We start from the raw sequence: 21,068 nt of genomic DNA, 5'->3' as shown, positions 1-21,068 counted from the left end.
GCTATAGAACCTTGGTTGGCCTACAGCTCACTATGTAGATCCGCCTGCCTCTGCCTTCCAAGGGCTGGGATTAAAGGCATGTACCGCCACACTCAGCTAGTATTTGTTTTGTTTTTAAAGATTTAGCCATTTATGTATAATATAAAAGCACACTGTAGCTATCTTCAGACACACCAGAAGAAGGCATCAGATCCTATTACAGATGGTTGTGAGCCACCATGTGGTTGCTGAGATTTGAACTTAGGACCTCTGGATGAACAGTCAGTGCTCTTAACCACTGAGCCATCTCTCCAGCCTGTATTTTTTTTTGATATAGCATTTTTATATAGTCTAGGTTAGCTTCAAACTTGCTATGTAATGGATGATGATCTGTGAACTCCTGAACTCCCTGTCTGTATCTCCCTGATTTTGGTTTGTAACACTGTCCCCATTTTTCTGATCTGTAGATAGAACCCTGTTACTCGCTTGTTAGGTAAGTGCTCTACCACTAAGTCACACCTTAGCTCTACAAATGAGACTATTTTCACTGAGTAATTCTAAACCATGGCAAATACAGCAGGCCAAAATGCATAGGCAAAACCAAAGTCCTGCTGCCCTCTGGTGGTGGCCTGGTTCTCACAGTCAGCTATGTTCTCAGAACAGGGGAGTGTGTGTACACAGAAGCAGCAGGATAAACATGGTGCATTTTCCTAGATCATTTTTACTTGACCTTTTTTTGGGAGAAAAGAGTAGGTAATGCAAAACATGTTTTATATTAAAACAGATGCAGATAGTATTGAATAGAATATAAAATTTACATTACTTTTGAGACAAAGTACTTTTGACATCAAAGACATTTCAAACTAAGCTACTTATGAGCTTCTGGTTGCATCCCTCCCTAACCCTGAGCAGAAGACCCTGCTCGCTCACACTACCTAACATCATGGCCTCTGCTGCATTGACAGAAGTCTAAAAGCAGCAAAGTCAGTGCTTACTCATTTGGCAAAGTACCAGTGAATTTACTTAAACAATTGACACCTTAGGGCTTTCTCATCTTACGAGCATTTTAACCTGACGTTAAAAGGCCTGAGTGAATAGAATCTCAATGCCTGAGTTGAGAATTTTCATTGTAAAGTGAATTTTCCTCCAGTAAGTGTTTTTAACAAGCCTCACTGAGGGTCTGACATGCGAGCTGGACAATATCCTAGGAACCTGGTCACCAGATAAGGAGGTACAGATACACTTTTCAAGGGCATCATCACAAATGAAAACAAACTACTCACCTTCTGCAGTAACAAAAAGGAAACAAATGCTTAGGAGCAGGAGCTTATAGTAATGGAATCGCAGTGAAGACAGACCTTAGAGGCTGGAGGGCACTGAGCACTGAGGGGCTACTGTTGTGCTACGGTGTTTGCTTCTTGTGCTACAAGAAGTCAAGAGCTTCTTTGGAGTGAAAGGCCATCATATTTTCTCCCCAAATCTTGCTTAAGCCTGTGTAACTGACCTTTCTGTTGGTGGTGACAACTTTCTCTTCTATAGTAACAGAAGGCATACAGCTACAGTTACTCAGCAGCATTAAGAGATAAGATGGGTCAACTGCTTGGAAACATGGTGGGAGGTAGACTGCTGGTTGCTGTTGACTTTCTAGCATCTATGTACTCAGGTAATCATAAACTCCCACATGGTATCCTTTCTTAATTTATCAACTCTTATGGAATTAGTTCCTTCTAATTGGAATTCTATTCTTCATTTGACAAACCTGACTCAAATCTACATGACAACCTGCTTAATATTTAGGAAAATACGTCTGTTTTCTGTTTAAAACAAGAATTTGGAGAAATAAATGCCCCACTTCAAATAACTACTGGGGAACACTAGTGGTAAATGATGTTGTGCTAGGAAAAAGAACAAAAAAGCAGACACCAATCACCTCCATTTTCCCAAGATTAAATGATTATTAAAAAAGCGTGCCACTGTATAGAAATCAACATTCTCTCCCATAATTCTGTGCATTGGGACTATAGAAATGTCACTGTCCCTGCTCCACATCTTCAAATTAACATTCTCAGGTCACAATAGTAAGTCTTCCCACAAGGAACCTTCCGGAAAAACAAGCTGTTTCCTCGGCTCATATTTCCCTGGAAAAGAAAAGAAACAGAAATATAAAGTCTAGCATGAAGATGAACACGGCCAATCTAAACCAGCACTTAGAGCTGGACAGGTTTCTAGGAGATGTGACTGAAATGACTACGATAAGACTGGACCCACCAGGAAGGCTGTGTTACAGAATTTTCACCAAGTACCTCTTATATCAGCTCCTTCATGTATGAAACACTGTTGTTTGAGTAAGATATGAGTAACCCAGATCTTCACAGGCTTTGCAGGAATGTCGTGGAAAATGCTAAGCATGTATCTGATATATCACAGATGACTAATAAAACTTTGCTGCTTTTCTAAGCACATACAGAATCAATGGTTTCTCAGATAAGGTTTCTCTGGCACCTTATTCCATTTTTCTATGTTCTTTCCTCCTACAACAGGGCATTACTTAGAAATGGGAACTGCAGTAGGAGACTGTCTTATAAAACAGTTAAAATCTGGTCTGGAGAAGGGCTGAAGTGTTTCCCACACATGTGCAAGACCCCAGCTGGGTTCAATGACCAGCACTACAAAAAGAAACTGAAAAACAGTCATGGAGAGGTAGCACCGTGGCAGAGCCCTTGCCTATTATTTGCAAGGCTCTGGGTTTGATCCCTAGCACTCCAGGAAACAAAACCAAAACAAAATAATAACAGCACCAGACCAAATTAAAACAAGAAAGGGGTGTAAAACTCAGAAGGAAACCCATGACATCAATGGTACTGAACTCATTCAAAGAGTCTAGCTTGGATTCAGCTAGCATGAGCAGTGAGCAAAGTAACCATAGTAACAACTGGACCTTTTCATCAGAGTCTAGTCTGGGAGAGCCTGAGTTCTGTAAACAAAGCCTTTCTCATCTGTATCCTGGACTCTGAAGTAATGCAACAAAGACCTTCTTTATATCCTTTCTCTGCAATCCTTTAAAAAGTGCTTGCCACTCAAAACTATATGTAAACTGATGGCCATTTTATGTGATCCCATGCTAAAGTTAGTGGACAGCCTATCCATTATCTTAGTGCCTACTAAAACTTTGTCTAGATTGATCAAAAAATATTTGGTCAATGATGTAACTCGCAGCAGTAACCATAAACTAAAGCTTTGACAAACTCGTCCACTAACAAAACAGGAAGCAAGCAGCTAGTTCTGTAGGTATCACTTTGACAAACTTTTGTCAAGTAGATAATGTCTTATTTTCAGACTTCACATCTAACTGTGGGAAAAGTAGTACATAAGAGGTTCTCAGGAGTTACAGAAAGACAAGTCTGCTGGGCTGAGTTCAGTGCAGAGCATGTGCTCAGCCTATGTGAGGTCCTGGATTCAATCCTCGGCACTAAAATAAGAGCGAGTTTGGAAACGAGTTTGAAATCAGGTTATTACTTAAATAACTAGGAAAATTATCTTTCTGGATTCTATTTGTAACTTTCATCCTGTCATTCAAATAGCTTGTGGTTAACATGTAGGGATTTTACTTCTTTACTCCAGCTGGTAATTTAAGAGAACAAAAACAAACACAAGAGATAAATACCGCTTTTTGTAGCATGCACCAGCAATCTATCCAAGAAGTATATATTGGGGAGTAAGGAGGAGATCCACCAGCAAGCCTGAAATTGAAAACATTTACATCATCAACAGATTTTTGGCAAAATTCCAGCATAGGTTCCCTGAGAGATAGTTTTAATGAGACAAATCACACCAGAAGAAAGATCAACCATCCTATAGTTAGGTTTCAAGTCAACAAACAGAAACTTCATTAATTTTGTTATCTGACAATTCACACATGTGTAGGATGTATTCTACTACTCTCTCCCTCACACCTCTTATTTCCTTCCCATCTCTATCTGCAACCCCTCATCCCTACTGGATTCTTTGCCAGAATCATAACTTGGTTTTATTTTTTGATACATTTAGATTTCCCATTAGTGGATAAATAAACAACTACATGTCTAACCACCTGGGAATTTTCTTCATAAAGAATCTAGATATGATAACAGATATAAACACTGGTGACTACACTCTCTTACCTGAATACAACCCATAATCAATCCTTTAACTCATTTTTAAAAAAATTATGTGTACGGTTGTTTTGCCTGCATGAATGTCTGCGCAAATGTGCCTTCCTGGAGGCCAAAAGAGGGTCACAGAGACCAAGGATCTTGAGTTGCACGGTCTGACTGACCTTGGCTGGCCTCTAACTCAGATCCACTTGCCTCTGCCTCCTGAGTATTAGGATTTAAGATGCTCATTATCAGGATCAGCTATTTAACTAATTTTAAAGTATGTGCTAGGCTAAAACATAGAGACTGCTCTAAAAATCAGAAAATAACAATGTTGGTCAAACATGAACTAGTAATTCCATGTAGCTATTTCTTGTAAATTTCTTGTAAAAACAGGATCATGCCTAAAGACATATTAAGTCAGATATTAGAACAGGTTTAAAGGGTTTCTTGTTCAAGACCTTATTTTTAGTTATGTGGTGGTGCCCATAGAAACCAGGACAGGGCGTTGCATCCCTTGGAGCTGGAGTTACAGGCAATTGTGAGCCACCTGATGTGGGTGGTGGGAACAGAACTCAGGTCCTCTGAAAGAGAGTATGTGCTCTTTTCCACTGAGCCATCTCTCTAGGCCCATTTTTGTTTTTTCTGACACAGTATCTTATGCAGCATATTTTGGCCTTAAACTTGCTATACATCCAAGTTTAGCTTTGATCTTTGTCTTCCTGCCTCCACCTCCCAATTACTAGGACTAAGGCACAAGATACCACAGATGACTATAGAACAGAGTTCGGAGTTAATTCAAGAAGCAACAATCCTGCTGATGTGGTAGACCCACTTGACATCTGCAAATTGGAAATCAATGGTATGCGCTAACATATCCCAGGGCTGTACAGGTGGAGACAGTCAAATCCCTGGGGCTCACTGGCCAGCTAACCTAGATGAATTTGAGAGTTCTAGACCAACCAATGAAAGAACTTGTCTTAAAAAACAAGGTGAATGGCACCTGAGGAATGACATTAGACATTGACCTCTGGCCTCCACACATACACCTCTCCCAAAACGCACAATACAATGTGTATCCACACATACACTATGTATGCACATGTGCATGTATCCACACACTTTACATTTTATGAATAGTTCCTATACTCCAAAAAGATAGGAAGTAGCTTCTTAAAAACAGAATCTGATGACTGGAGAGATGGCTTAGGTGTGTGCTCTTCCAGAGGACCTGAAGTCAGTTCCCAGCACCCATTTCAGATGGCTTACAACCACCTGTACCTCCAGCTGTAGGGAATCTGACATCCTTCTGGCTTTCTGGTGCACTTGCACTCATTTGCACAACCCCCCTTAGACAGGTATGCATAAACATAATAATTGTAGCACACATTTACTTCTAGCTTCCATATGCAAACATGTATAAGCACCAGCCAAAAAAACCAAAGTACTTACCCACAGTTGTTAACAGCCATAAGATTAGATACAAGCACAAAGGGATATGTCAACATACTGGCAAAGAACTGCAAAACAACAAGACAGCTAAGTTACCACATCATTCTCAGTCAACTTTGCCACTCTCCTTTCCTCAAAGGCCTAGTGCTATAATGCCCCAGCATTCCGACGGCAGTCTTGCATCCTCAGCAACCTCGGAATGCTTTTATATAGTCTCAGCTAAAGGTGCTTCTTTTGCTCCAATATACTTCTATAGTTAACATTTGTCAAAACGCCAGAAGGTTATTCTTATCCTAGAATTGGGGTCTCAGTTAAATAAAAGCGATCTACTTATTGAAGAGAAAAAGCCTTAAACTAATACAAATAAAGAAAATATGAGCATTCTCTCAAAGAAGTGCCTTAGAAGCCCTAGCTGGTGTGCTGATTAGTGCTGTCCATTTCACTACATAGGAGGCTGATGCAGTTTTCTAAGGCAGATGGGATGGCTGAGTTACAAGGAAAGTACTTGGTGCCCAGCTGATGACCTGAGTTCAATCCTCAGAACCCACATACTGTACAGAGAGCTGACTCCCCAAAGTCCTCTCACCGTGGCTCTTACATGCCTGCACTGGCTCCCACAACACAAAATAAATGTGTGAGTATAAAGGGTGCAGCTCTCTAAGTGCGATGTGAAAGATACAGTGTGCTGCTGTCCCTACTCCCCCATGAAAGCTGAATAACACAAAAACCACTTGGGGTAAATACTGCTGTGAGGTAGCAACTGTATTATTACCGTTAACAAAGAGTAATGAATTTGATGGACATTTCCAGGGAGACATCTAGCAACTTTAAAACTGTGATCGAACAGGTTAGATTTTTTAAGGAAAGCAAAATATAAAAAAACAACTGTTCCTAGAAAATTAAGAAACTCACTCCTGTGACAGCTTGGGAATAACTTTTCATTTCATTCATGGTAGAGACCTAAAACAGGAAAAAAGCTTCTATCAGAATGAATCATACAAAATCAGATAGTAAGTTAAAAGTCACAAACACACCAATAGGTTGCATTTCTAATTATCAGCCTGATAGCATGAAAATGAAGTTTAAGAATAAAACAAAATGGGGCTGGGGATTTAGCTCAGTGGTAGAGCGCTTACCTAGGAAGCACAAGGCCCTGGGTTCGGTCCCCAGCTCCGAAAAAAAAAAAGAATAAAACAAAATACCTATGATGAGGGGACTGGAGAGATGGCTCAGTGGTTAAGAGCACCGACTGCTCTTCCTGAGGTCCTGAGTTCAAATCCCAGCAACCACATGGTGGCTCACAACCATCTGTAATGAGATCTGATGCCCTCTTCTGGTGTGTCTGAAGGCACAGTGTACTCATACAATAAAATAAAATCTTAAAAAAAAAAAAAATACCTATGATGAACATAAAAGGATGGCAGTCAAGGCTGGGTGTGGTGCTGCATGCCTTATACCCAGCACTTGAGAGACGGATGCAAGTTCAGGTCAGCCAGGGCTGCACGGTCAGGACCCCCCCCCCTCCCATGCCCCAACCAAAAAATGTCAATCAAGATGACTGACATACTGAAACCCTATCAAAAGATTTCCAAATTGATTGTCCTCATCAATCAATACTGACAAATTCCCATCACACTATGATGGTCTAGAAAGAAAAGTACTCACCTCAATATTTGAAAAACAGAAGAAAATTGTGATGGGTAACAGGTTCCATTCCATAGAAAAAGGCCTATGAGAGGTCTTGTTTATGCTTTACACCAAGAGATAACTCAGACCCTCAAAACCTCTCAGGTAGAGATTTCTAGGAGCCCCTTTCTTTTTTTTTTTTTTTTTTTTTTGGTTCTTTTTTTTTTTTTTCGGAGCTGGGGACCGAACCCAGGGCCTTGTGCTTCCTAGGTAAGCGCTCTACCACTGAGCTAAATCCCCAGCCCCTAGGAGCCCCTTTCAATACCCCAGATGTGGAAAACCTTCAAATACACCAAACAGCTATTCTCCATCTTGTGTCCTCTAAAGTTAGGTATCGGGGAAAAAAAATTGTGAAGTTCTGACAATATCAGGGCTAATCCATGAGCACACTCAGTCAGACTTAAGGGAACTTCTAAGTGTATCCCTCTATAGAAAATAGCATGGTCACGCATCTCAATAGTTTTTACTGTATAATGTTCTGTCTGGCATATAATAAATTACCATCTTTCTTATAGCTAAAATGGCTTCCAGTGAATACAAAGAAAGTCCACACCAGCATATCTTACCAAGGTCATAACTTACCCCACTGTCCAGTGCATAGGTATTGATGAGATAAGCCAGTGAGTTACACAGCCACAAAGAAATGATGTCACCTAGGAGGCGAGGAATGAGGCCCCTACATGAAGACATGTAAATAAAAAGTTATGATCAAGAAACAATCTATTCAGTATGAATACTTCCCAAAAACAAGAGATTAAAAACATTCTAGAGGACTGAAGAGACATCAAACCCCAGAGGATAACTCACATTTCAAGTTCAGTCTAGTTAAAAACTGTACTAAATGCTAACATGTAATGACTTTTATTCCCACTTTTAAAAATATAGGTCAGTTATGATCCTCTGACCTACAGCCAATGTCACACTTTACCATTAACAACCATAATATGGAAGGCCAAAGATTTACAAGGTGCTTTGCAGAAGAGATTTAATATGGTCTTACTAAACTATTTGATAATCAAGTTTGGCAGGGCAAAAGATGAGGAAAAAAAGTCAAGTGAGAATGATCCAAATACAGATATAGCAAAAGGATGTTTCCAGAGGTTAGGGATAAAGCTCAGTTGATAAGAGGGCTTGAAGCACAAGGCATTAAACTTGACTCCCCAGTACTATACAAACTGGATGTAGTGGTTCACACCTCTAACTCTAGCCCTCAGTAGATAAGAGGCAGGAGGTGCAGGAAGGAGTTCAAGGCAATCCTTTGCTATGCAGCCAGTTCAAGGCCTGGAACATATGTCTGTGTCTTAAAAAAAAAAAAAAATTGACATTCATTTACTACATGTCAGTGCTTATAAGTGATAGAGCTGGTATTTAAACTCCGCTCTTCATTCTGCAAGGTAATGTTCCCACTGTTCCATATTGTACACATAAGTTTGTCTCACGTAACCAAGGCTGGTCTCAAACTTGCTATGCATCCAAGAATAACCTCGAACTCCTAATCCTTTCTCTTACCTCTGCCTCTTGAGTGTTAGGATTATAGGCACTGTCCAGAATGCTCAGTTTTATGGGGCTGAACCCAAAGCTCCTTGTATACTAAGCAAACACAGTACAAACTCAACTATATTCCAGGCTCATCAATATTTTCTTTAAAATCAGACTAGGAGCTGGAGAGATGGCTCAGTGGTTCAGAACATTTATTGTTCTTGCTAAAGATCCTAGTTTAGTTCCAGCACCTCCATGGTAGCTCACAACTGCCTGTAACTCTAGTTCCAAAGGGTCTGATTCTCTCTTCTGAGCTCTGCTAGCATTGTATGCCCATGGCACGGACACATATACTTGGAAACACACACACACAAATAAAAATATTTAAAATTGGGCTGGAGAGATGGCTCAGTGGTTAAGAGCACTGACTGCTCTTCCAGAGGTCCTGAGTTCAATTCCCAGCAACCACATGGTGGCTCACAACCATCTGTAATGGGATCTGATGCCCTCTTCTGGTGTGGCTGAAGACAATGGCAGTGTACAGTGTACTTACATAAAACAAATAATCTTAAAAAAATAATGTATTTAAAATTAAACTAATGATAAGCTACCTTTCCTGTCAGAATATTTATGAAATTCAAAAAAATAAACTTAGGGGCTGGAGAGATGGCTCATCCAGAGGACCCAGGTTTAATTCCTAGCCTCATAGTGGTTCATAACCATGTGTGACTCAAGTTCCAGGGGCTCTGACACCATGTTCTAGCTTCCACACATGGTGGTTTCTGCACATATATGCAACTAAAACATCCATATACATAAAATAACAATTAAAAGAAAAAAGAAATCTAGAGGTAATAGTACAGCTCAGTGGTGGAGCATGTGCAAAGACCTATGTTTGATTTCTAGTATCAATCAATCAAAAGAGAACCATTTTATTGCAGGCAATAAATTTTTGTTAGTCAAGTACAGTAGTTTAAGCTCTTCCAAAGTCAAGCCTTGCAAATACTTATTCTCCAAGTGTAATTAAAATGCATTTTATACTTTTCCATTTTTTTTTAAAGATTTATGGGGGCTGAGAGATGGCTCAGTGGTTAAGAGCACTGACTGCTCTTCCAGAGGTCCTGAGTTCAATTCCCAGCACCCACATGGTGGCTCACAACCATCTGTAATTGGATCTCATGTGAGCCACCATGTGGTTGCTGAGCATTGAACTCAGGACCTCTGGAAGAGCAGTCGGTGCTCTTAACCACTGAGCCATCTCTCCAGCCCCCAGTTTTTCCACTTTTTAAAAATTAGTTTTCTCATTAGTTTACTAACTGTACTGTAAAAACGTATTAAAAAGGTATGAACATCAAATATTTACTAAAAAAGCAAAGAAATTAAACATGGTGTTGAATAATTTTAACCCCAGCACTTGAGAGGCAGAGACAGGTCGGTCTCTGTGAGCCTGAGACACTATCTCAAAAACAAAACAAAACAAACAAACAAGGCCTGCTGCAATGGCTCAGCAGGTTAGGGTTCTTGTCACCACACCTGTCAACTCTAATTCAACTTCCGGAACCCACACATGGAAAGAGAAAACTGACTCCCAAGCTGTCCCGACTTCTACACATGCACCCAGAAGTAGAGGTGCAGAAGAATTGGGAATTCAAAGTCATCCTCATTCAGTTTGAGGTCAGTCATACTATGAGCTATGAGAAAAAAAAAATTTGCTTTAAAAAAAAAAATCCTTATTTCCAACTTATAAAACATCTCTTTTAAGTCAGTAGATGTCTGTAAACATCTTAACATAAAGTAAACCCTGAGAACATTTTCCCCACAAATTAAACAAAGACCTATAGCCTAATTTTCAAGGAAGCTTTTCTACTAATACAAAAATCACAGGTAAACTCAACATTTACTCACGCAAAAAATCCTACGATGCCTTCTTCCCGGTAGATGGTTACTATGGAGTCACACAGTCCGCTAGGCAACAATAAAGATAAAGGACATTAAGATCACTTGAGCTATGAGAAAGGAGTTCCAGTAACCACCTCCCCACCCACCACCAACAGGTTTCATACAACCCAGGCCAGCCTAAATTCATTAAGTAGAGGCTGACCCTGAACTCCCGTCTGCAGTTTCCAAAGAGGCCTGAGATCATAGGTATACCTCGCAACACTTAGTTAATAATCATTTTTGACAAAGTCAATTTTATAACTCCTTTTGCGCTGGTTGAGTCTTGTAGAATAGTTAAAATTCCAGTAGAAAAATGAATCTATTAAGGCTAGAGAGATGGCTCAGTGGTTAAGAGCATTGGCTTCTCTTCCCATGTTCCACATGGCAGCTCACAACCCTCTGTAATTCAAGTCTCAAGGGATCTGATGTTCTCTTCTGACCTCTATGTGCATCAGACACGCATGAGGTACAGACATACAATCAAGCAAAACATCCATATACATTAAAGTGAAACAATTAACTGTGAAGGGATAGCCAGGAGGTAGTGGCAAACGCCTTCAATCTTAGCACTTGGGAGGAAGAGGCAGCCGTATCCCTGTAAATTTGAGGCTAGCCTGGTCTACCAGGTGAATTCCAGGAGAGCCAGGGCTACACAGAGAAACCCTGTCTTGAAAAATCAATAAACAAACAAATAAACGAATAAATGAGAGAGAGAGAGACAGACAGACAGACAGACAACAGACAGAGACATGACTATGCAGGGTGTGGAATATACAGTTCAGAGAGCATTTCGTTTCAATGGTCCTACCCTGTACTCTGTGGTCCTTGGCTAGGTTCCTAACTTAGCCTAGGCCCATTTTCTCATATTTTAGTGCTTTTGGTACACAAGCACTAAATGATACAACAGTGTGAATTTGTTCTGTAAATGCTGAAGAACCTTAAAAGTATAAAGTAGTAATGCTTTCTTTTTGCTTTAACAAATTTCCTTGAACAGTGAAAAACAGAACAGGCTGGAAAGATGCTTGGTGCTTAAGACCACTTGCTGGTCTTAAAGGACCCTGGGTCAGTTCCCAGAACCTAAATGGGGGCTCACAACTGTTTCTAACTCCAGTTTCCAGTTCCAGGATATCTGACACCTCTTCTGGCCTTCATGGATACTGAATGTATGTGGTGCACATACAGACAAGCAAGTGCACACATAACAAAGAAAGAAAAAGAGAACCCCCAAACACTTACCAGTACTTAGACTCTCTGCCGATAAACTGTACCATGGACCTCAGAGTAATCACTGTAGAACAGAGACGAGACTATTTTAGAGTCAGTAAGGCATAGCTGTAAAGATTTTGCTGACAAGCCCTACAACCTGAGTTTGATCCTTAGAATCTACATAGCAGAAAAATAAAATGGATTCCCAGTTGTCTTCTGACTTTCACACATATCCTGTGGAATGCCTGCCCCTTCTCTGCCAAAATAAATGCAAAACAAATTCTTTTTTTTTTTTTTTTTTTTTTTGGTTCTTTTTTTTCGGAGCTGGGGACCGAACCCAGGGCCTTGCGCTTCCTAGGTAAGCGCTCTACCACTGAGCTAAATCCCCAGCCCCAAAACAAATTCTTTTTAATTAAACTAAAATCATACCAACTATGTTGATTTATTTTGATAACTCTACAGGCTCTCTTTCTTTTTCTTAATTTAAAGACACTATCTGGAAGAAGATGGTGATGCAGGTGAACAAAGAACTCGAAGGCAGAGCCCTGCAGTCGATGCCCACCCTAAGCTATCTAAACATCCAAGAAAGAGCAAAGCTATAGAACAAAGAAGTGAGGTTGTTTTACACTATCAACTTCAAACATACCGTGGAAGGGATGTGTAATGAGGGTAGCAGCAGAACGAGCAATCATCTCTCGAGTTGTCTAGAAACAATCAAAGCACACTTCTGAGATCTAAGTAAGTGCCACTCCTATTCCTATAAACACAGTACAGGGCAAAGGACTAGGCAATGGGGCTTTCCTGTTTTGCAGTCAGACGCTAGCTCCAATGGAATTAATGTCATATTTTGCCATTTCATTATACCCCTCATGAATTTCAACCTGTTATTTTCCCCAACTCTAAACACAAGACAAAAACAACAGAAAGCAAAACACACACAGGCATGCACACACGCACGACAAAGAAACAGAGGAGGTTACCAGTTTGAATAAACTTACTTACCAGAGCTGGACTCATGCATGCATTCATGCATGCATTCATTCATTCATTCATTTATTCATTCATGCATTCATTCACTCATTCATCCATTCATTTGGCAGTAGTAGGAATTGAAACCAGGGCCTCACCCACGCTAGGTAAATGCTCAACTAACAAGCTCTATTCCTGGCCTTCTTTCTACTTCCTTCATGCAGTCTATCTCAGTTTAGGCTGGCCTTGAGCTTACTCTGCAGCCCAAGCAGGCCTTAAAGTTCTGCTCATACTGCTTCAACCTCCCAAAGTAACTGGGATTACAGCCTGAGGCATCATGTCTAGATGAGGCATGAATTTGGATTATTTACTTTCTCTCACAATGACAGGTTTCAAAGAAGCTGGTATCTACACGAGAGAGATGTTAGGCTTTAGATATATGCCAAACATCTTAGGGACACCAACTCTGCAAGTGTGGAGCCTCAGAGTTTCTACTGAAAGTTATCTTTTCAGTCTAGGAATCTGTATTAAATCTAAGCTAAGTTACATCTCCAGCCTTAGAGTAGTTCTGAAGCCAAGCATGGGGAAGACAAACAAGTGACAGGTTCATTTCAGCTGCAGAATAATATGACAAAAGCATCTCTGGACAAATAAGAGCTAACATGCAAAATTTAATTCTAGCACTCAGGAAAACAGAGGCAGGTGGATCTCTGAGTTTGAGGCCAACCTTATATATAGAGTTCCAGGCCAGCCAGGGCCACATAATGAGACCCTGTCTCAATAAAATAACTAAAAGATAAAAATATAAAAATAAACTTGCTGCATGTCTTCAACATTCTAGAAGATTTTTTTCTTAAATTTTTTAATTTATTTTTACTTATATGAGTACAACGTCCCTCTCTTCAGACACACCAGAAGAGGTCATCAGATCTCATTACAGATGGTCATGAGCCACCATATGGTTGCTGGGAATTGAACTCAGGACCTCTGGAAGAGCAGTCAGTGCTCTTAACCGCTGAGCCATCTCTCCAGCCCCTCTAGAAGACTTTCAAAGCTAGGCATGCTGGTATATTCCTGAAATTCCACACTGGGGAGGAGAGGAAAGCTGAGGGAAGGAGGATGGTTGAGTTTGGGCCAGCTTGGACGACAAGACAGACTGTCAAAATAAGTAATAAATAACAAAAAAAGGATAAAATTAGGGACTGGAGAGTTGCCTGAGTGCTCTTCCAGAGGACCCAATTTTGGCTCCTAGCACCCACACAGCAGTTCCCAACTCTCTTTAACTTCAGTTCCAAGAAAATACTCTTCTGGCCTGCAGGTACCAGGCAGGTGTACAAACAGGCAAAACACCCACACACGTAAAGAAGATAACAACTGCCTCAGCCTTAACGCAGACTGAGTTGCACCTATTCTCAACAGCAGGCTATGCTCTTCTTTTGGGTAATTAAACAGGAAACTCAATTTAAACTGAGGATTTTCTTTTCACTTGGGAACAGATCTGGAAGCCCAGGATGCATAATCCTGGTTCAGTCACGCAGGGTAAATTTATCTCTTACCTCTTTGATAACTCGGTCAAAGGAGGATGGATATTCTTTTTGTACATTTGCAGATCCTAAGTCCTGGAAATCAAAAGCGAAGACAGAAATCTTGATGGTTTTAAAGAGAAGCCACCCCATAAGATACCACACCATTGAGGTGAAAAGGAAAAGGCTTGGCTTGGCTTCTAGGGAGGAAGGGTCAAGCAACAGGAATTTGCCAGAGACAGGGATTCACATAGAAAGCTTCAACATACCTCAGGTTTCTCACACTCCTGGTAATACTATAGAGGACACAGAAATGAAGGATAATTAGAACTATCAATGTGTGTTGTTACAGAAAGCATTGACAAAGTGAGAAGCACTGATTTTCTTCTGAAAAACTCCCAATTTTTACTACACATTAATCAACGAAATACATATCTCTGTGGTGGCATTATTGCAAAGTTGAAGATCTAGTTACTTAGCACAGGGTGACCTTGAACACATGGCAATTCTTCTGCCTCAGCCATCCACGCCTTGGCATCATAGGTAGGCGCTACCATGCCTAGTTTGTTTTTTGAGGTAGGGCTTCATGTAATCCAGGCCAACATTAATCTCTCAAGAAGCTAAGAATGGCCTTGAACTTCTGATGCTTCTGCTTCTACGTCCCAAGTGCTGGGATTTTAGTCACACACTATCACACCAGTTTATGTGGTGCTGGGATGGAACCAGGGCTTTGTACATGACAGACCACACTCTACCCACTGAGTCACCTCATACACACTTAACCCCTACTCTAAGCTTTTGGTTTGATCCCCAGTAATGTAAGAAAAACAAGGTGGCAGAGTAGAATTAACTATCACAACTAAACCCTCCCAGGACCTCATTTACTAAATATATCTATTTAATAGGAAACTGTTCAAACCATTGTGCTAGTGTTTTCATGGAAAAAAGCAGAAATACCAAATTAAGGCAAGATTCTTTTTTTCCAAGGTGAAGAACACAGAATTGATACCCAGTTTAAGTATCATTCTGCTTTTCTCATTGTGACTGCTTCTAAAATAAGCAAGACTTTTTTTCTCTTCTGGAGAAGAGAATGCGACTTACAAAACCCCAGATTATATTGCAAGAAGAAATATGGCTTCTGGTATATTTTAGAAATAGAAAATGCACTCAAGAAGGCAGAGGCAGGAAGGTCTTTGTGAGTCTGAGGTCAATTTGGTCTACATAGTGAATTCCAGGCCAGTTAGGGCTTTGCAGTGAGTTCCTGTTGAGGAGTTGGACAAAAAGAAAATAGAAAATGGGCTAGAACATAAAAGGGCCCAACATTTTCAAGCTTAGTAGATGACAATTAGCTTTATTATTTACTTTGCTACTTTTTCTCTTTCCCTTTCTTTTTTTGAGACAGGTCTTATAGCCAATAATGACCTTGAACTTTTTACCCCTGTCTCTACCTGCCTACCTGCCAAGTACTGGGCTTATAGGCTTGCTAAACCATGCCTGTGTTTCATTTTCTAGTCTTACCAGATTAAAAAACAGGCAACACTTTTTTTTTTTTTTTTTTGTAAAAAGAATAACTACTGGATGCAGTGGCATACACCTTTAATTCTAGCATTCAGGAGGCAAAAGGAAGAGGCTAGCCACGACTACATAAGGAGCTCTAGGACAGCCAAGACCACAGAGAAAGACTTTTGTCTTAACCCCGTCTCCCACTCCCAAGAAGTCTCCTCAGCCCCAAGGCTTGTACAACACAGACACCTGATAATCAATGATGCTGACCATCCTAGAGCCCTCCCAGCAGACTGTGGCTTAGAGATTACAGTAGGCAACAATGCTTTATCTGTTGTTACGCAGGATATTAGAAGGCGTAAGACTAATGGGACGTGCCTGTAAGAGTGGGCAAAGGTTCAAGAATCCAAGAGTATGTTTTTCCCCTTCAGACTGGATACATGTCCTTTTGAAGATATCCTACAACCCACTGCTTCCCTTCTGTCCACAGTTGTGCAAGTTTCTTTGCACATCTGGGTCTACAGATGTCAACTGGCTACCTACATATGTGTGTCCAGGGGACCTCAGCTCAGCACCTTCAAACTAGGTTCTTGTCATGAGGACCTAGAATATCAAATCAGTAACTATATACAATATAAAACCCAGCCCTTGAAACGCAGCAGGGCACAAAGTGATGAAATGCTAACTATGGTTCTGGTGAAGCCAGGCCTACCCAGGAAGGCCTTTAAGATGTTGGAGTCTGATAAAAATTAGAACAGTGGTCAAACAGATGTCTAGAATTGTTCTTTTCAGCTGAGTCATTAATGTTTATAAAATTTCTGGAAGTGTTCCTAAGCCATTAAGTACCTTTCACCATGTAGACAAGCAACGGCTTCTACAACCTCTTCAGCTTCAGGTACTTGAAGTAGGATGTCCAACACCCTTCTGCAAACCAGTGTCTGAGCCCAGGTGGGTAGAGGCATACAGTATGCAGCATGTCACCATTTTGAGTGCTTGGAAGCAAAATAAGTCAAATGGGACCAGCACCTGGCAGAAGCTACAGGAGGCCCTGGCCAGCCTGCCCAATATAACTGAGACCACTTTTCTTGCCATGACTACTCTCCATGCCACCAACCTCTACCAGCTAGCACCAGGACCAGAGATCCAGCATAGGGCAAGGAGTGTGCAATCAGAGGAACCCTGAGGAGGATATGGGCTCAGACCATACTCCACTGTAGCACAGAGTCCTATGACTGATGTTGCCAAAGACATTTTACCACCTGTATTGATCAGTTTTTTTACCTTTAAACTTGAACAGGCCTTGAACTCCTGACCCCTCTTCATCCTACCTCTAAATGCTAGGATTCCAAGCATATACTACTATGCCTAGCAGCAGCTCTTGCTTCTTTTCAATATTTATAGAAAATGTGTCACTAAGCTAATACTAGAAATTTAATAAATAACTCCACAAAAAAGTTTTAATCAGCTTTCTTTCTCTACATTAAATCAATAAGTAAAAAAGTAAAAAAAAAAAAAAAAAAAAAAACCAAACTGTATGTATAAGTGAATGGAACTAATTTCTCCTCAGAATTTGTTTTAAAGGAAGAAAATCATATATATCAAGGTCAATTACTTCAACCTGCACAAACTTCCTGTTTCTTGGCTAAAAGTAGGTATTTCAAGAAAATGTTTTCATTCTGGCATGTGGGTACCCACTTGTAATTGCTGCATTCAGAAGGCAAATCAAATTCAAGACCAGCCCAAGCAACTAAGCAAGTCTATACTTTACACAGAAATCCTGTCTTCAATCGTTAACTGATTAATCAGTTAATCAATAAAGAGAAAATGTCTTTTGAGAGAAAGAAATACCAGGGTTATACGTTTATCTTTAAAATTGCTCTTTATAGTGGAATAAACTGTGTATAAAAGGTATCCAAAATATATGAGAACATTAACTGATTGCCTCTTACCTGTAAAACTTTACCATGGACCACAGTTCCAAGGACTCCTGAACACAGTCTTGGAGTTAAGCCTGTGAACAGCCCACGCTTCCCATCGATGCTTGCAATGTGCTGAGCTAAGAACACAAGTCAGAGATTTAGGTTCTAGTTCAAAAACATGGTTACAAAAAATTTCAAGGCAGCATGCCTTCTAAGTATTTTCTTTTTGTAACTCTAGCCCTCAATGTCAAACATTCCAGATAAATCAAAGGCACCTACCATAGCAAAAGAGGCCAGGAAGCTGATATACTTGTCGCCCAAAAATATTCCGTCCTATTGTTGGAGGAAGAGGCTCATATCCCACCTTTAAAAACAAAGGAAAGCATCAACACTAAGCAACACCCCAAATACCTTGCCTGCAAGGTCTTGAAAAAAGACAATCAGGCTCGACTTTGTCTGTGTTTGATGCTGAAATGGAGCCCATGACTGTCCTGCTCAATGCCAGCAAGCTACCTCCTTAGCCACATAATTTTTACAAATGAAAATGCAGTTTATATTTTTTAAGTCAATGATGGGAAGCATCATCTTTATCGGTCTTTTGTTCTTTTGGATAGATTAAGACTGGGTTCAACCAACTCCAATTTGCCCTTTGAGTTGGGCCCATAGAGTAAACCATGCAACTAAGATAGAGTATCAAACTGAAAATAGAACAAGGAAACCATTGTGTCAGGAAAGCCTAGTTTACAGATAAGGCTGACAAATATTTATTACAACATTTTTCATACTTGAACAAAATAAAATATTCACTGAGCCAGCTTCAAATGTCTACCTATATGGCTAACTAGACAACAAAGGCAAATGCATACAGCTGGGTAATTCACTTACAAAAATAATTACAAGTTAAGTCCACGTTAAATGTAAGACTCATTAGCAATATACAGAAAGTCATAAAAATTAATGATTGCCATTTTATTTGTACAATATATTCAGGGATTATAGTGCCAAAGGGATTCTTGAGATAAAAGAAATACAGGGCAGTTTGGGCTCTCTATTGTTGCAATTCCTCTGTGTTCAAACTCCCTCGGAACTCACTCAAAGTGCTACCATGCAACTTTTAAAACAGTATTTGGGAATTTCATCAACCTCCTGAGAGACTTGGCAACACACAAGATATTGTGAAATGAGAATTTAGGATATTTGAATTGTTGAGGCAAGAGCACTGAATGTCACTAAAAACAGTGGCCTTTGAGAACTATTGAGTAGTGGGTTCATACGTGTACTGCAAAATACTGTCAATTCTGTTTTAGACACAGATTTCGCTCTTTGTACTTCAACATCTACACTAAAATCTGAACTTAAATTTGTCAACTTGGCAACAATTTGTATGAATAAACAATTCAAAAATAAGGTACATTCCAGAGTCTTGCTTTTGTTTTGTTCAGAATGGTAAACACTGAGGACAAAGATTCTAAAGCCTGCTCCCTTCCAGAACATGACAATACATGAGGTATGTCAACCCTCAATACATGCTTTAAAATGGCCTGTTCATAACAGGGAAAGTTAGAAAAGCAACTGAAAATACTACCACCAGCTAAAAGTAGGACTCCTGACCCCATGAATATAAATGACCACCTTAGAAATATTTTATAGCAGATTAGAAAGATTTGAAAGAGAGCTAAGAGAGACATCCGTGGGTACATTTAAACTCGCTAAAGTGTTTAAATAGAACTGATTTCCAGCTCTGACCAACGTGATTTTCATTGTCATGAACCACATGGGCTACTGTGAGAGCGCTCAATGGATCCTTAGGAAATCTGACTTCATTATCACTTCTCAATGCGCTCCTTGTGTATATCCGGGTATCTGGTGTTAAAATCTCTGAATGGGAATAGAAGTAGAAAGCAAAATAGAAAAATCGAATAAAAACAGTAAGATGTAGGCTTTCCTAGAATTTCAAATTTGTCCTTAGATGTTATTTCACCTCTCGAGTTTCACCGAAAAGGAGTGGCCGAGGTGTGGTGAATGCCAATATCAGAGGGGCGACAAGGAAGGGGGTTGGGAAGCCCTCGGTGGCAACCGGCCAGGATCAGGGAAGGAAAAACAAAGTTGAGAAGAGTCACCGGGCAGGGAAGGCCAGGTTGGCAGTTGGCTGCGGAAAGGGAGCGGGTCTACTTGGGGCGAGCCTTGGGAGGTTTCCGAGAGGGGCCGCGAGGCCGTGGAAGTTGTTCTTGACGGAAGATAAGGGCAGCATCTCGAGAAGGTGAAGGCCTGGGACACAGAGCCTACCCACAGGCGCAGAGGGCGGTGGCGACCTGACAGGACGCCGGCGGGGAAGGAAAGGGCGACGACTCATACCTGGATGAGCACTTTCACGTACATGAGCGGCTGGGACAGGATGGTGAGACCGGAGCCCAGGAGCACCTGACTGGCCGCGTCCGCCATGATGGCACCCGCGGACGGACGGACAGACGGAGTCACCAAGCGACACAGCCGGTTCCAGATCACGTGTCGGGGGCGCCGGCTTCACTGGCCCGCCCGCGGCGCGCCGCCCGCTTAGGCCCCGCCCACTGGCCCGCCTAAAGAAACGGCAGGCGCTCGCGAGGAGGCGCCTTGGGCGGGGCTTATGGGCGGGACGCGCATGCGTATGGGTATGGGTTCCTCGCGCCACTGGGAAAGGCGATTTCTCTTGCGCCTGCGCAAGCCGGAAGTGTCCGGAAGGGGTAGGGAGGGGGATGGTAATGATGTGGTGGTGGTGGGGTGACCCTGACGGCAAAGGCAAGGTCAGAGAACTAACAACTGGAACAACTGAGTTATATATCTATTCTCTCAGGCTTTGACGACATAAAGTTCAGTGGGTGTTTCCGTTAGAGTTGTCCTGTCTAATGACCAACAGAGCCTGTCTGACTTAAGAATGAATTCTGTAGATTCCTCCTTTTGCGTTTACCACTAGCTCAGTGGTACAGCACTTCCCAACATCCCTGATGTCAATCCTCAATACTAGGAGTAAGAAGCAACAGCAACAAAATGTGTCCCCTCGGGTCAAATGTGGTGGCACAGGCCCTTAATCCAGCATTTGGGAGGCAAAGGCAGGTGGATGTGTGAGTTCGATGCTAATCTGTTTCCAAACTGGATACCGGGTCACATGGTGAGATGCTGTCAAAAAATTTTTTTTGTCTTCTCTTGACTATTCGAAATTCATTTTATCCGGTATTTCCTTGTCACTGGGAAATTGTCTTTGCCGGTTGAGAGTGTCAACTCTGGGTTCAGGAACCGAGATGGCC

The 21,068-nt window shown here is 41.1% G+C and overlaps 1 protein-coding gene across 4 annotated transcripts; it reads right to left on the bottom strand.

Moving 5' to 3' along the window:
• Positions 1-680: 680 nt before the first annotated feature.
• Positions 681-20,310, bottom strand: Mtch2 (mitochondrial carrier 2). 4 transcript variants are annotated; one of them, NM_001106488.3, is made up of 13 exons: positions 20,143-20,310; positions 18,067-18,151; positions 17,818-17,924; positions 14,635-14,661; positions 14,399-14,461; positions 12,520-12,577; positions 11,904-11,955; positions 10,635-10,694; positions 7,833-7,926; positions 6,477-6,524; positions 5,565-5,632; positions 3,644-3,719; positions 681-2,117 (listed from the first exon to the last, which is right to left on the bottom strand). In NM_001106488.3, the coding sequence occupies exons 1-13, from the start codon at positions 20,227-20,229 to the stop codon at positions 2,031-2,033; spliced, it is 912 nt and encodes a 303-aa protein (NP_001099958.2). In that variant the 5' UTR covers positions 20,230-20,310; the 3' UTR covers positions 681-2,030. The 4 variants fall into 3 exon arrangements, 3 of the variants coding, with proteins under 3 accessions (NP_001099958.2, NP_001304259.1, XP_087506983.1); XR_015682744.1 differs by having other exon boundaries at positions 1,911-2,117; positions 6,477-6,668; positions 7,504-7,926; positions 20,143-20,249; XM_087650857.1 differs by having other exon boundaries at positions 1,911-2,117; positions 20,165-20,249.
• Positions 20,311-21,068: the final 758 nt, after the last annotated feature.

Source organism: Rattus norvegicus, chromosome 3, assembly GCF_021556685.1.
Source record: "Rattus norvegicus strain SHRSP/BbbUtx chromosome 3, alternate assembly SHRSP_T2T, whole genome shotgun sequence".
Classification (NCBI taxonomy): Eukaryota; Metazoa; Chordata; class Mammalia; order Rodentia; family Muridae; genus Rattus; species Rattus norvegicus.
Note: the sequence above shows the minus strand (reverse complement) of the source record. Positions and strands in the feature narration are given on the sequence as shown.